At 48.2% G+C, this 15,975-nt stretch overlaps 1 protein-coding gene across 5 annotated transcripts; it reads right to left on the reverse strand.

Moving 5' to 3' along the window:
- Positions 1-602: 602 nt before the first annotated feature.
- Positions 603-5,383, reverse strand: Cdk20 (cyclin dependent kinase 20). Of its 5 annotated transcripts, none has more exons than XM_055598009.1 (8): positions 5,085-5,383; positions 4,685-4,798; positions 3,780-3,968; positions 3,489-3,610; positions 3,290-3,352; positions 2,453-2,576; positions 2,002-2,157; positions 603-1,216 (listed from the first exon to the last, which is right to left on the reverse strand). In XM_055598009.1, exons 1-8 carry the CDS (start codon positions 5,157-5,159, stop codon positions 1,019-1,021), a joined length of 1,041 nt encoding a protein of 346 aa, XP_055453984.1. In that variant the 5' UTR covers positions 5,160-5,383; the 3' UTR covers positions 603-1,018. The 5 variants fall into 5 exon arrangements, with proteins under 5 accessions (XP_055453984.1, XP_055453986.1, XP_055453987.1 ...); XM_055598011.1 differs by having other exon boundaries at positions 3,780-3,931; positions 4,689-4,798; positions 5,085-5,164; XM_055598012.1 differs by lacking the exon at positions 5,085-5,383 and adding an exon at positions 4,011-4,159 and having other exon boundaries at positions 3,780-3,931; positions 4,689-4,734.
- Between the last annotated feature and the right edge of the window lie 10,592 nt (positions 5,384-15,975).

Genomic DNA, 15,975 nt, shown 5'->3' on the forward strand with positions numbered 1-15,975 from the left:
CTATCTGCTCCCTTCTCTTGCCCCTTGACATTTCGGTATCTTTTACACCAGCAGTTCTTAACCTGGGGTCATGGCCTCTTTGTCGGTCATATATCAGATATTCTGCGTATCAGGCGTTTACATTGTGACTTCTAACATTAGCAAAGTTACAGTTATGAAGAAGCAACAAAAATTAGTTTATGGTTGTGCTCACCACGAGGAACTGCATTAAAGGGCTGCAGCATGAGGAGGTTGAGAACACCAGTTTTACTCCCCCTGCTATATCCCCACGAAATAAAAATCAGCAAGCTGGCCGAGTTCCACTGGAGTTCAGTTACTGAACGAATCCCAGGAACGCCTGTGCCACAGGCGCAGCAGCCTCAGGCTCGCTCTCTCCGGCAGGAAAACTGATCACCCCACCCAACATGTGGAAAGTGTGCTTTGGGAGCTGGAACTTCTGGCCCCTCACTCCCCAATGAGCACCCAAGTCACGTGAGCAGCACAGGAAGCCCTCAGCACCAGAGCAGCTCTTACTTGGAAGTGCCCTCTGTGTGACTGACCCCTGAGTTGAGGGCCACTGTGTCAGTTTCCCTCTAGAAACAGAAAAGATACAAACACAGGCAGAGGCACCCAGAGCTTTTATGTGAATCTCAAAGCCTGACCCAGTGTGCTCTGAAAACCAAACCAAAGCAAGCCTGCCTTCGCAGCTCTGTACCCAGGTGAAGGCGGCTTACTCTCTGTGCCTCCCTGAGGGGCTGCTGTAATAGCAATGTCCTTGGACAGGAGACAGCGCCTGAAGAATCATCTCTAAGGCAGGTGGTGAGGCCCTGGAGAAGGACACAGATAGTGGTTTCTGGAAGCTATGTCTGTAGGATGTGAGTCTCTTTCTCTTCTGGGCTGGACATCTTCATGGTTCTGCCTCCTGGAGCCTAGCCCTCAATCAGGCTAAGGAGTCGGATGAGGCGTGATGTTCACATCCGCAGGAGGCCGTGGCTGTCCAGGTGCTCCTGGGGCAGGCAGGCAGAACTGGGCCAGCATCTCACCCTTCTGGGATGAAGGGCCGGATCAGCTCTGGGTTCAGCAGTGACTCCTCAAGAGGCCGGTCCACATGGAAGTCATGGACATGGGGGGGCCCTGAGTGAGCCTTGGGTGCAGGTCCCCCTGGACGCTGAGGAATTGGCAGCTCAGATGGATGGGCAGGCAGAGGAGCTGTGAAGAAATACTGATGCAGAAGGGCCTGAGGGAAGCAAATAAGTGAAAGGAATCCAGTCACTCTCTGTCCCCAGAATCATTCAGCTGACACAGCGCAGCTTGCCTGTGCACTAGAGCACTGTTCTAGCAGCTGGGAACACGGCACGGAGCTAAAAAGCCTTGCCAACAGAGGAAGGGGTAAGGACTTAGACCACAGAAAAGGGAAAAATGCACATACAGTATGTCCTAGCAGCAAGGACAACTTGTTATGAAGCTGTTTCCTCCCAACAGAAACATTCCCTCTGGGCAGAAGGCTCCTTAAACACTCAGGAAGTAAAGAAAACTCACAAGTCTCGGGAAGTACCTGAAACTATAGCTAGACTCAGGTCACATTAGTTATCAGAGTCCCATCTGGAGTGAACAGGGACTCGTTCATGTCTCCCAAGACAAGTCATAGAATAGTGCTGGGGAAAAGGGCTGAAAAAGACAAGAGAGATGCTGCAGGCTTTGAAGAGCTAGGATACGGTAGCACAAGCCCCCAAAAAAGCCTAAGTCTTGAGAGAAGCAAACTTAGGAGGGATAGGGATATAATAAGAACAATCAGGATGAGGAAGAGACAACACTCACACCTTCAACACCTGTGACTGCAGGAAAGAAACAGTGACAGGGAGAGGGCTTAGGCAGAGAAGGGCAAGGATCACTGACTCCTACTGCCTTGAGCCTCCTGGAACCCCATCTCCTGGGGTTCCACCCCACACAAGTTCTGAGAGCCACCAGCTTGGCTACTAAATACAGAGAATCAGGAACAGTGACCGCAACCTCTAATCCTACCTGAGAGGCTGCGATACGCTGATGTGGAGGGTACAGGAGGAACTGACCCAGCAGGTCCAAGGCCTGGGGAGAGGCATCAGGCAGCACCTCCTCCAGGGGCACTGGTGCCTGCTCCTTGAAGGAGATCTTGTTGTAGTCGGGCAGCTCTGTGATCTCCTGAGCCCAGAAGAGGAAAAGGCAATGAGAGCAGCCCTCCCTCTCCACTCCTGATGCAGGCTTTCCAGTCTTCATTCAGCCCAGAGCGCGCCATCACCCACGCATGCTCTCCTTTACCCCTCTCACCTCTCAGGGCTGCTGAGATGCTACCCAGATAAGGCCCTCTTCAGGGCCAAGACACTGGTCTTTATTGGTCAGGGGACACTGGGGCCCTGGGACACCTACATAGGGAGAGTCACTTGCTGCTGGGGAATGGAACAAACCTGGACCCTCCCCAGCAATGGCTGCTACTTACCGGCCAGACTCGAGGACTGGGGGTGCCCAGGATGCGAAGCACACAGCAAAGTTGCTCGATGTCATTCTCTCCCGGGAACAGGGGGGACCCATTTAACAGCTCTCCCATAATGCAGCCCACAGCCCTGTGGACACACATCTAAGCGACTGGAGAGGGCACATAGGTGGTCAACCTACCCTCAGCAGCTCTAATGCCTCACACAGCATAAAGCCAGAGGCTCCCAGTGTTACTCCTCCACAGACATCTAGGACACAGCAGCCCCTACAGCTCTTAGGCCCTCATGTCTGCGACAAACCCAGCTCCATTTATGGAGTGGAGGGGGGGGCAGAAATGCAAAATAACCCAAAGCTCAGACCTCTGGACACCACAAACTATTCCTTAGTCCCCCAAAGGCTGAAACCCACCTCACCAGTCCTGATGAAGGCTTCAGGCCAGGGTGGACCATCACTTATGCATGCTCTCCTTTACCCCTCTCACCCTCTCTAAGCGTTGGTGAGATGATACCCAGATAAGGCCCAGCCCTCCTGCAGGGCCAAGACATTGGTCTTTATTGGTCAGGGGACACTGGGGGCCCGGGACACCTCAGGACCCAGGCCTCACTCTAGCTCACAGCTGTCTCATCCTCAGGTCAGGTGCCTATACATATTACATGCCTTGTACCTCAGACCACTTCACCCCCCATTCCCAGGAGCCTCCTGAGACCACCACTCCCTTAACATCCCCCCCAACCAACTCAAAAACAGGGTGAAGAGCAGATCCCAAGCTGCTCAGACTACTCTAAAACCAGAGAGGATAACCCCGAGGCTCACATCAGCCTCATCTGCCCAGGTGTCTCACCACAGGTCGACGCCCTGGTCATACTGCCGAGCACCATATAGCAGCTCAGGAGCTCGGTACCACCTGGGGGAGAAAGGGTTTGAGATCACAGCTGGATTGCCACACGAGTTCACCCTCGCCTCACAGCCCATGCCTGGCCAGAAGGTGCAGAAGTGTCTCCTCCCTGGTGAAAGGACTGGCGGGGATACAGCTCGGCTACCTGGTGGCCACCTGGTGTGTGTAGAGGCGACCACCATCAGGAGAGAAGACCCGGGCCAGGCCAAAGTCAGCTATCTTGAGCTCGCCTGAGGCACTGATGAGCAGGTTGGCAGGCTTCAGGTCCTGTACATGCAAAAAGAAGCATCAGTCCCCCTGTACCTAGACAAGGTTTGGGACAGGGATATAAGCCCCCAGGCCCCCATCTCCTTTAGCCACAACCCTGGCTGCTGACCTCAGGAGCCTGACTGCACCCTCCTGCACCCCAGCCCACAGGAGTCCACACTTTACTAACCCGATGCACAATGTTGTTGGCATGGCAAAATGCAACACCTTTGAGCAGCATCTGTAGGTAGCTCTTGACCTGTGCCGGAGCCAGCGGCCTCTGCGCGTGGCGCACCACCTCTGCCAGGTCAGACAGCATAAACTCGAAAGCCAGCACGAAGCCTGCACCATGTGGGAACACAGCCTTCAGCTGCACCACCTGAGGGCGGATATCCCATGAGCCTCTAGAGTCTAGACTCACCTCCAGACTGCCTCTGCTCCCATCCCACTGCCAGCAGCACCCTTAGCCTAGGCCCCAACATTAGACCAGGCAGGCAGAAACAGCCAGGGAGCTCAGGGGTCACGGTGCTCTGCTATCCAGAGATGAGGTGGTCCCCACTCTACTCTCCACTAGTGAACAGGAAGAAGGTCAGAAGGCCACTTAATGGGCAGTAACACCCCGCTGCTCAAGCCGGCCCACCCATACGCGGATCACCTGCAGCGTGCAAATGCAACACCTTTGTGTGCATGAGAGACCCAGGACTCAAGCACCAACTGTCACCCATTTCCTCCAGGGCCGGCAAATCCCAGCAACCCAGGGACAGAACTAGACGTCACATCTTCTCCAGTGTTGGGACAATGAAGACACATCACACACGGTAGGCTACCATGGTCTTAAAGCCCAGGCGGGACAGAGTGCACTGGGACACAAGGACTCTGAGGGTCTGACAGAACAGGGAATAAATGGCCAACAAGTGATAAAGGGAATATGTTTGGGTTCTGGAAGGTATACGACTAGAGGGAAGAGCACCATATGTGCGGCCTGGTCACCTCTTACTGAGTGGGTAGGAGGAATGGAAATGAGTGAAAGAGGCGACAAGCTGCTGCTTTGTCCGCCTGAGCCCAACCACCTAAGTGGTTGGTGGCCCCACTCACATACTGACTGTCCTCGATCTCCTGCAGAGCCTTGATTTCCCTGAGGGCCTGGTTAGGAATGCCATCCTCCAGCCGCCGCAGGGCCACCTTCTTGAGGGCAACAATTTCGCCAGTCTGTGCAGAAAAGAGGGCAGACACCGCCAGAAGACCTCCGGCAAGGCAGGGGCAGGGAGCGAACACCGCAAGAGCGAGACACCCACAGAGACCCGCCCCAAGTCGGGAAGGTCGGAGCCGTCCGCTAGGGGGCGCGCCCCCGCAGTCCCGCCGCTGGAAGCCGGAGCGCCACAGGCGGGACCCGGCCAAGCATGCCAGCGAGCCGCCCGAAGCCCGCGCGCCGGCTGGTCTCAGCGCGCCGCACACGGCCGAGGAAGCGCAGGGGCAGCGCGAGCGGCTGGCTCACCTCTACGTGCTTGGCTTTGAAGACGATGCCGTGGGCGCCCTCCCCGATGCGCCCGAGGATGCAGTACTGGTCCATGTCGCCCCGCGGAGCCCAGACCTTCCGCTGCTGGGACCCAGCCAGCGAGCGTTGCCTAGCGATAGCGCGCCCAGCAGCGGCTCCGTGAAGCACGTGACCGGAAGAACAGGGGCGGAGCTCAGTAAGGAATCTGCATCCCCCCCCTCTAGACGGTACCTTTCCACAGCCTTCGGCAGTCACGCGACCATGACCTAACTATAAATTCACCGTGGCGCCAGACAAGAAACGCGGGTGCGTGCGGCTGGAAGGGGCGGGGCCACGTACGTAAAGGATGTGTCCGCGCGCCCAGGGGCGGGGCCTGTGTTAGAGAGGTGGGGCCGATGGCGGACTCCAGAAGCTGGAGTGAGTACCCAGTGGCAAGGGCCTGGTGTGTCACTCCCTCCTGGGGCCCCTCTTTGGACTGACTCAAGCCAGCGCTGGAGACAAGCCCAGAGTTGACGCATGCAGAGAGAACCACTTGGGCCTCTAGCCTCTTCAATGGGCATCATGAAGCTAAGTACCTTTTAAAAGAGCTTACTAGCCCAGGGATGAAGGTGAGGTGTTTGCCTAGAGTGCACGAAGCCTTTGGGTTCGATTCCCAGTCCTACATAAATTGGTCGCGCTAAAGCACATCTGCAGTCCCAAAACTTGGCAAGGTCATCTTCATCTACATCGCCAGTTCAAGGCAGCCTTCACTAGGACACCTTGTCTCAAAATATATATAGAGAGAGAGATGCCCAAGAAGCATATGAAATGACGAGCAACATCCCTTAATTAGGAGAAATGAAATCAAACCACAATAAGACGTCACACCCTTTAGAATGACTACTGTCGGAAAAGTAGGTGATAAGCCTAGAACGGTTGTCCTGCCTTTAACTCCAGTACCCAGCAGACCGAGGCAAAGGGGATCTCAAGTATGAAGCCAGTTTGGACATGGTTAAGTACTAACCTAGTAAAATTGGGAAGAAATCAAGAAAGGCAGAAGGGGGGGGGGCATTGCACAAATGTTGGGAAGGCAAGGGTGCAGAGAAATCACCACCCTTGTGTGCATTGGTTAAAATGTATGTGTGCCAGGCATGGTGGCTCACTCCTACAATCCCAACACTAGTGAGACTAATGCAGGAGGCTTACTGAAGGTTCAAAGCCAGCGTGAGCTACAATGTGAAACTGTCTCAAACACAAAACAAACAAAATCTTTAAAAAGAGAGGTGAGGCGGGTCCCTATGGAATTCCTGTGGGGCCCTCTTCTTCTGGTATGACATAAGTTTTGCCAGGCCTATGACATACTACTCATAGGGTTAAATCGGGGGGGGGGGGGGGGGAGGGGGGGAAAAAGGGGGGGGGGGGGTGAGGAAGGAAGGAAGGAAGAGAGAGAGGGAGAAAGAAAAAAAAGAAAGAAAGGAAGGAAGGAAAAGAAAGAGAAAGGAAGGAAGAAAGGAAGGAAGAGAAAGAAAGAACAATTCAAGTTTGGACTACAGTGAGGAAGAGCCTCAAATAAAAAATTAAAATTAAAAAAAAAGGATGGGGTGGTGTGTCCTTGTTATTCTAGCAGTTGGAAGGTAGAGGAAGGAGGCCCAGGAATTCAGGATTATCCTTAACTGCATGCTGAGTTTAGCTTTCATAGGCTAGTTACTTCTCAGAGATTATAGCATTGACATCTAAAACTGATACACTATAATTATGATTTTATATCTGAGGGGACACACAAAGAAATAAAGGACAATAATACCTCTCTTTTTATTCATAATATCATAAAACTAGAGCATCATTTTTCTTCCTTCCTTCCTTCCTTCCTTCCTTCCTTCCTTCCTTCCTTCCTTCCTATTTTAAAGGACCACACTGTATGACTCCAGTTATACAGAGATCTCACAGAGATCCACCCAATCTCTGACTTCCAAGTGTTGGGATTATACAAGACTATTTTCTTTGAAGAGTTTGCCCCACGCAGTATCATGAGTTCCAGATCTTTGCTGAAACCTTTCCTCTTTCTGAAGGGACGCTAACCTGCTAGAGCAGGCCTTGCCCTTTTCTCCCATTCCCTCTGCCTTGCTAAAAACCATGAGATTACATTCCTAAAGCTGGCCACCAGGATCTATTCACTTATTTAGCCACTTCCTCCTCCTGAGGCTGACTACCAGCTATCAAAGTATTAAAGTCTCGTAATCAAAAGCTCCCTTTGGCTAACCTAGTTAACATGCCCAGTTAAAATTAAATGCCTCATCATATCACCTACCTTTATAAACCACCATTTGCCTGTGGGCCACATCTGCCTCCTCTCTATCCAGAGGCAGCCCTTTGTCCCCCTGAGACAAATAAACCTCCTTTGTGCTGAAAACTTGGTCTAGGGGGGCCTGAGCCAATACTTTTCCTTTCATTTTCATCACTTGTCAGAGCTGAATATAAAGTCCTAAAAAAAATTTTTTTTTAAGGAAAGAAAGACTTCTTATACTTAAGAACAGAAAGTATCAGCCCCCTGCCAGTTACTCAGCCTATGATCCTACCACTTTGGGATGCTGAAAGGCAGAAGGATCCTGAGTTCAAATCCAGTTTGTACTACAGAGTAAGACCTGTCTTGGTGGTTAAGAGAGGTCTAAGAAAGCAGGTAAATAAATCAGTTTTCTCCAGTGCTCTGATAGGCTATCCAATCCCAAGTATTCACACCTCTACATAAGCAACACTAAATGAACTTAGTCGTATATGTGTGTGTACACTCATGTATATATATGTATGTGTGTATACACATGTACATTTACACCTGTGTACATGCATACATGTATATGTATAACAACAATAATTAAAGAAAAGATCATAATTTAATTAAAGAGAGAATAAGGAGAGACACAGAAGGAGTTGGGGGCAAAATGATGTCAATACAGTTCTGTATGGAATTCTCAAAAAACAAACAAAAAATACATTTAATAAAATTTTTAAAAGACTGTCCCGAGCAACAGTAGAGGAGAGAATGTCAAGGCGCCCTGCTGACACCTGGTGTCTGGAGCAGAGCGTGGCAGGCCTGAGCAGACAACTAAGAGCATTGACCACCTGCCTGGTCCTGGTCCTTAGTCATTCTGTTTTACAGAATGTTTACATGCTCCAGGAAAGAAGGAGGGAGGGAGGGAGGGAGGGAGGGAAGGAAGGAGGGAGGGAGGGAAGGAGAACTGAGCCAGTGAGAAGGCTGAGCAGGGTAAGGTGTCTGCCACCAAGCCTGACAACCTGATTCCATCTCCAGGGCCCACACAATAGGAGAGACTGAATCCTACAAGCTGACTCTGACATCCACACGTGTTATGGCATGAAGCCAGCACATACATACACAAATTAAATGAAAATGTAATAAAGAATTTTAAAGAAGCAAATTGTAATCAGTCTTTATTGTTTCTTTGAAAGTAGGTGAAATTATTCTACAAACCTTTAATCCCAGCACACAGGAGGCAGAAGCGGGCAGATTTCTGTGGGCTCAAGGCCAGCCTCGTCCTACAAAGGGCTACACAATATCTTATAAATTTAATTAATTAATTACATTATGCACAGTTGCTTCATCCCTAATAAGAACAGGTTGTGAAAGCGACTTCTGACCTAAATGCAGGCATAAGTTATCTTATGGGGAGCTGGGGAATCTGAGGAATCCCTGAGTGAACGGACGTGTGAGGAGTGGAGAAAGCCCTGAGTTCATTTGTTACCATGGGCACAGCCACGTCAAGGACTCAGGGTCTCAGAGCTGTGGCTTTCTCCTTTGGGTCAGACTCAGACGGATGCAAAGCCTTTCCCTAGTCTGAGTTTAAGTGTAGGCAGTGTCCCCAAAACCAGCAATTCCGGCTTCCCTCTCCCAGGGGTTTGCAGCCCGAGACTGCTGGCCTGCAGAGACTCCTGCCAAGACTGGCTGGTTACGGCTGCGCGCAGTAACTCCTGAAGCCCTGCGTTGTCTCGCAGTAGATGTACTCCCTCGAAGCAGCATAACCCGGCCAACCCCAGCTTTTCAGGATGTGTGTCTGTATGTCTGTCCTTTCTTTGTTCCCTTGCCACCCCGAGTTACCCCAGCCATTCGGGATGGAGCCCTCCCTGACCCACAAAGGATCTGTACAGGTTAACTGTAAATTAACTTGAAGCTTTAACGGGGTTGGTGGGATAACTCAGTGGTTAGGAAGAGGAGCCAAGTTAGGTTCCGCGGACCCTCAGTGTGGGTCGTGTAGTGATCATGGTTCCAGGAGATGCCGACCTCTGCGGACACCAGGCATGCGCATGGTTGCATACGCATATGTGCAGGCAAAGCAATTATACACATAAAATAAATGTTTAATTCAGTCATATTTATGTAAATATAATTTTTAATGAAGTAATACCTCCCATTTAGGCTATGGGTTGTTAGAGGCATGAGCACTTCAATAGGACTGGTCACCAAGCCAGAGGAAGGCTAGAGCAAAGGGCGAGTGAGAGACAGCATACTTTTCCTGTGCTTGGGGGAGGGGAAATATGTGTGTATGCGTAAGGGGAGGATGTATGTAGCGTGTGTGTGTGTGTGTGTGTGTGTGTGTGTGTGTGTGTGTGCAGGGTGGCATGTGTGAGGTGTGGGGTACGGTGACACTTGTTTCTGAGACAGGTCTCAGTCTGAGCTCAGCTCTCTACTGCCAACAATTACTGATTAAAATATGCTTCACTGCCTGCTGTTTGGCTGTGTTTATCTTTTACACAGGCAGATAAATCACAGCAGTTTCACAGGATGTAATTTACCGGTTTTTAAAAAAAAAACAACAAACTCTACCCTCTGTGACTCTGAGGATTTACCATCAATAAAGCCCAGGGTAAAGGTCACAGCACATCTGAGAGCCTGGGAAGATGCTAGCTACAGGCCTGCCCATGGTGTAGCCTGCAGCCAGCAAGGTTTCAGCAAGTCCAAAACATTGTATCATACACAAATTAGCTAAAGGTCCCGTGTTTGTTTTTACAGATGACACAGAGATGAATTTGTAACACAAGAACAATAAATTGACAAGGAGATTAGAACCACTTGTGGTGGACCCAGCAATCGTGCTGATTGGTGCCAGGGCAAAACCATATGCTGGCAGATCCGTCAGTAAAAGCAGCCAGCTGGATAGGACATAAATGGAGGAAGCCCACGCGTCTGCTAAACCGAGGTTGTGTCTCTGTCAGGGCAAGGGATGAAACAGATTTAACGGAGGCTCTAAAACGAGAACGTTCTAGCAGGGTTGGAGCAGCTGCAGCCCTGAGCTGGAAGTCGTGTCCATGAAGAATGAAGACACTGTGACACACAGCGAAAGACAGTGCTGGTGTGAGGACAGGCCGAACTTTGAACATATTCACTAACCCACAGACCCATAAGCAGAGGTTGAAAGCCTTGCAAATTCAACCTTTTCCCAAATCATTGGCCAGCCACCAAGTTAGAATGTCTCCTGGACAACTGCAAAGAAGCTACGCTAAAAACTAAAAATAAGAATCGAAAAAAAAAAAAAAGCCAGCACTTGGGAGGCAGAGGCAGAGGCAGAGAGATCTCTGAGTTTGAGGTTAGCCTGGTCTACAGAGTGAGTTCCAGGACAGCGAAGGCTATACATAGAAACCCTATTTCAAAAAAAACAAAAAATAAAAAAATAAAAGTTGGTGTGATACTGCACTCCTTCAATCCCAGCACTTGGAAGGCAGAAGCAGGAAAATCTCTGAGTTCAAGGCCAGCATGGTCTACATAGTGAGTTCCAGGACTACTGAGAAAAATCCATCTTGAAACACCAGAAAGATGGAGGGAGAGAAAGCGCAATCCCTAGCCTCCACAGAAAGGTGGGAAGAGAGAAAGCTGTTCTCTGACCTCCACCTGTACACCGTGGCACACATTACCCGAACCCCACTATTCGAATGAACATGTGCACACACACTCACACACACACAAAATACATTTTCAAAATGAGAGTCAGTCCCAGCTACATAGTGAGTTCAGGTCAGCTTAGGTTACAAAATTAGATTCCCCACTTCAATTAAAAAAAAATTAAAGTAACAAAAAAATAAAGTATAGGTGAGAAGAATTGCACATCAACACAGCAAATTATGTAGTGTAGGTCTAAGCAAGTAACTAAGAAAAATAAAAATACAGAGGCTTATTGCCTGAAATGTACAGTTATTAGCAACAACAAATGATAAGACATTCAAAGCAAAGTGTGGTCTAAAATCAGCACAAACATGTTCAACCTCCCCAAACAAATAAACAAAAACGTGAACCAAATCCCCGAGCCACCCACTCACTCAGCCAAGCAAATAATGATGCCAGCTTGATCTAGATACTCAGCTTAGCAAACAAAACCTTCAAAACAGCTTTTATCATTTGTCCCAAAGATTAAAAAGACATTAATGAAACTAATGGATTAGGTTATTTTGAAGGCCATGCCTACACAAACCAAATAGGGGGGAAATGTCATAATAATTTTATGAGCTCCAAAAAAGTAGATTTTTCAGCAACAAAATAGGTGCTAAACCAAGGAAGAGAGTCATGGGCTGGGATATCTCAGTCAGCAAAGTGCTTTCAAGCAAGCGTGAGGACCTGAGTTTAATTCTTAGAACCCGTGTAAAAAGCCTGGCGTGGTAGCACTGAGCTTGCTGGAGGAAGAGAAGCAGGCAGATCCCCGGTGCTGGCTAGCTAGCCAACCTGGCCTGATCAGTGAACCCGGTCCCAGTGAGAGAGGCTGTCTCAAAAACAAAGTAGATGGCTCCTGAGGAACGACACCTGTGTTGCCCTCTGGCCTCCATTTGCATGACCCCTCCTCACATATATGCACGCACACACACACACACACACACACACACACACACACACACACAAAGACTGACATATCCCGATACAACTGGTTATACAAAAATTTAATTCATCTTAGCTGACACCTGGGGACAGATGCCAAGGTTAGACCACAGGGGCAATTGCAGCACACATGAGGAAGAGCTCACCTGTAAAGCATTTGACACATCACAGACAAATGCTACAAACCTAGTCGAAGCTGGGTGTGGTGCCTCACACCTGCCATCCCTGCACTGGAGAGGCTGAAGCAAGAGAACTGAAGTAAGCCAGACTGGTCACAGAAATGGCAAAGTTCCAAGCCAGGCAAGGCTATGTGGCAAGGCCTTGTCTCCAGAGGAACATACACACACACACACACACAAATAATAACTTTAACAAAATAAACAGAGCACTGTCATCTGTTGTGGTTTGAATATGAATTGTCCTCCAAAGGCTCCTGTTTGGACACTTGGTCCCAAGAAGGTGGCACCATTTAGGAAAGTTGTCGAACCTTTAGGAAGTAGAGCCTTGCTGGAGAAAGCGTGTCATGGGGTGGACCTAGAAGCTTGGTAGCCCAGCCCCCACCTCCTGTTCACTCTCCACTCCTGTGGAAGCATGTGACCAGCTGTCTCACGGTCCTGCCACCGTGCCTCCCCCACCGAGAAGGGCTGGGTCCCTCAAACTGCAAGCCAGAACAAGCCCTCACCCCTGCAAGCTGCTTCCTTTCGGGTATTTAGTTACAACATAGAGAAGAGCAGCACATGTGTTAGAGGAACAATGAGGTTTGTGTAGCAGACTTGCTTAACAGAGTGACTCATGCTCTTCTGAGAATACACACGCACGAAGCATATCCTGTTTGTGCTGAGCAAGCTCAGGCGCCTGGCCCACAGTTCACTACCGTCACTACCGTCCCACCTAGCTTCTTCATTAAAGACTTCATTATTTTTACATAAAAATTTACATCTAATCAAAAAGAAGTCTTGCAAACCTATGGTGTTTTTTCAGCATATTTGACTTTGCATGCTCGGTTGTGTCTGATGGTTCCCAGGGGAAGTAAGTCCATAAAATACTGAGTAGGGACTATTATTGCAAAGAAGTAAAATCCAGTCCTAATGAAGAGTACACATTCATACACCAGTCCCAACCAGCACAGAAGTTAGACAGCAAGACTTTACCAACAGGGCTCTCTCCCCAGCCCCTAAAAAGCAGTTTTGAAACAACTTTATTGATCTTTGATTGACACGTGAAAAGCTGTGCGTATTTACTACACACCTTTCTCTTGGGCTGGAGATGAGTATGCAGTCACAAAACGCTTATTACTGTCAAGTACATAAACAGGGCTTCCCAAAATCTCCTCCACCTCCAAAGAAATAAAAAGAACATTTCTAATGTATGGTTTTGACGTTTTAAAATATTTACTTTTATGGACCAGCATGTAAACTAACCCGGGAAACCTTTTACATGTACTTAAAAGAATTCATATCCTAGGCTGGAGAGATGACTCAGCAGTTAAGAACACCTAACTGCTCTTTAAAGGACCAGAGATTGACTCCCAGCACCCCAGCAGGGCAGCTCACAACTGCCTGTAACTCCAGGTTGAAGGGATTCAGTGATCTCTCTGCATTCCCCAGCCACCTGCTCATATGTGCATACACATACACACATAGCTAAAAATCAAATACATCTTTAAAAAGAATGTATATCCTGCCAGACTTGCGCTATTGCAGCCCCAGTACTTGGAAGGCTCAATGAGGACTTCTTCCAGTTGGAGGCCAACTTGGGCTAAGTGAGTTCAGACACAACATCTTATAATTTTCAGCTAAGTCACAGTGACTAATTAGATCTAATAGGTTCTTGCTGATTTTTTTTAATTCACTAGTTACTGAGAAAATGGTGTTGAAATAACCAACATAGAGCCAGCGTGGTGGTGCACACCTGTAATCCCAGTAGTAAGGCAAGGGCAGGCAGAGCTCTGTGAGTTTGAGGCCAGCCTGGTCTACAGAGTAAGCTCTAGGCCAGAGAGGGCTATACTGTGAGACCCTGTCTCTAATATAAAATAATACAATTGCTAATGCATGGTGATTAGGAGGTCCTGCCATGTGGGCTATTTGAACCCTATGGTCTCCAGATCTCGTGGCTCATGAATCTTGTCCTGTACAGTTCCAGGACCCTTCAGTGAGGTGTCACTCTGTGCCATGTGTCAACCTTCCTTTCATCCTGTACTCACTTTGCCATGGATGCATTTTAATCTTGAAAAAAAATGTATTGATGAGTTCTGTACAAGTGAAAGTAAAACAAAACAACAAAGATTGGGTTTATGTTTTTGAAACATCAGTACATTTGGTGCCACTAACACTTTGATATATGTCTGAAGGCCTTTTAATGTTGTGATTTATACTTTGAAATCATGAAAAAGTTTAATTTGTAATCCCAATATATGTTTTAGATGGAGAAAGAAAGGAGGGAGGGAGGGAAGAAGGGAAAAAAGGAGGAGAAGGATAAGAGGGAGGAGAGAGGGATAAAGGGAGGAAAGAGGGAGAAGAGAAGGAAGGAGGGGGTGGAAAGCCTGATAAAATTCTACAGAATTATCTTCTGACCTCCAAACACACTCTGGTCATACACACAATGCATCATATACACATGAAATAATAATTGTAACAAGGCTCCAGATCTTAGCACAACTGACTCCATGATGGAAGTATCATTCATATCATAAAACTCAGCAGATAGACAGTATCATCTGCCAAAATGAAAATGACCCAATCCATGAAAGCCCATAGTTCTAGGGACATCACTAAATGATTAACTTTGCTTTTTGGCTTCTGTAGTAACCCTCTGGCTAACTGTTCTGGTTAACTGATGTATGTCAACCAAGAATACGGTTTTTGTGTTTAAAAGCTCAACCTGAAAACTCTCACTGGGATCCAGTATAGTCACTGGCCAGCTAATAAAGACTTTCTATTGGCTTGAATCCAAGCAGTTTTCTCTGGTAGGTACCCCACAACAACAATAATAATTATGCCTTAAAAGAAAAAAAGAGAGAAAGAGAGACTAAGTAACAGCTGTGAGTTCCATATTCAGTCTTAAGAGACACCCAGAAGGACTGGGCATATAGCTCAGTCAGTATCATGCTTGTCTAGCATGCATAAAGTCCTAGGTTTTATCTCCATCACCTCAGAAACCAGGGTTGGTGGCTCATACCTGTGATTCTAGGACTCAGAATATAGAAGACGAGGATATAGAAGTGCAAGGTCATTCTCAGCTTCTTAGCAAATTCAAGGTTAGCCTGGGCTACAAGACACCTTCAAATTAAAGAAAGGAGGAAGGGAGGGTGGCAAGGAAGGAGGGAAAGAGAGGAGGAGGGAGGGAGAGAAAAGAAAGAAGGAATGAACAAACAAACGAGCAAACGAAGGCCAGCCTGGGAACACTTTTCAAACTGCAATACAAGGAAATGGAGCCCAGACATGGAGCAGTATTGCCAAGTGAAGGAAGCAGTGAAAAGCATACCTTTTCACATATGTGGACATTTTGAGACAGTGAAGCAAAGAGCAAGAAGCAGGGTGAATGCAGGAGGTTGTCTGCTGGTGACAGCTTAGCGGAACACGTGGCTGTGCCTGAGCTACGGTAGGCAGAGCCAGGACATTTTGCACGGCAACTCCATTTTGGATGAACAGTAGCCGTTCCTGGAACTAAAGTAATTTGGTTTCTAAGACTGAGTGATTTGTTTGTCAGATTCTTGCCCTCCCCACCCTATGGAGCTGGGTAATCCAACCAGTAAAGATGCTAATCTATCACCCAACATTCATTAATTTACTACTTCCTGGTACTCCTAGCAATAAACTAACTGTGGGCCAAAAAAGGAAAAATTTCACTCTCTTTCCCATCCTTCTTTCTGTGCTCCTCAGCATGATGGCAAGTGCCCTTCCTGTTCAGCCATCTCACTGGCCCTGGTTTTCTATTTTCTATTTGATGTGTGCTAAAGTTTAACTCCCTCCCTTATCCCTCTTCAGTGTTTAAGAGATTGGGCTTATTTTCCAATAAGATTGGGCTTATCATCTTGTCTAC

The sequence above is a fragment of the Psammomys obesus genome, unplaced genomic scaffold (assembly GCF_907164565.1).
Source record: "Psammomys obesus unplaced genomic scaffold, mPsaObe1.curated_primary_1811, whole genome shotgun sequence".
NCBI classification, from domain to species: Eukaryota; Metazoa; Chordata; class Mammalia; order Rodentia; family Muridae; genus Psammomys; species Psammomys obesus.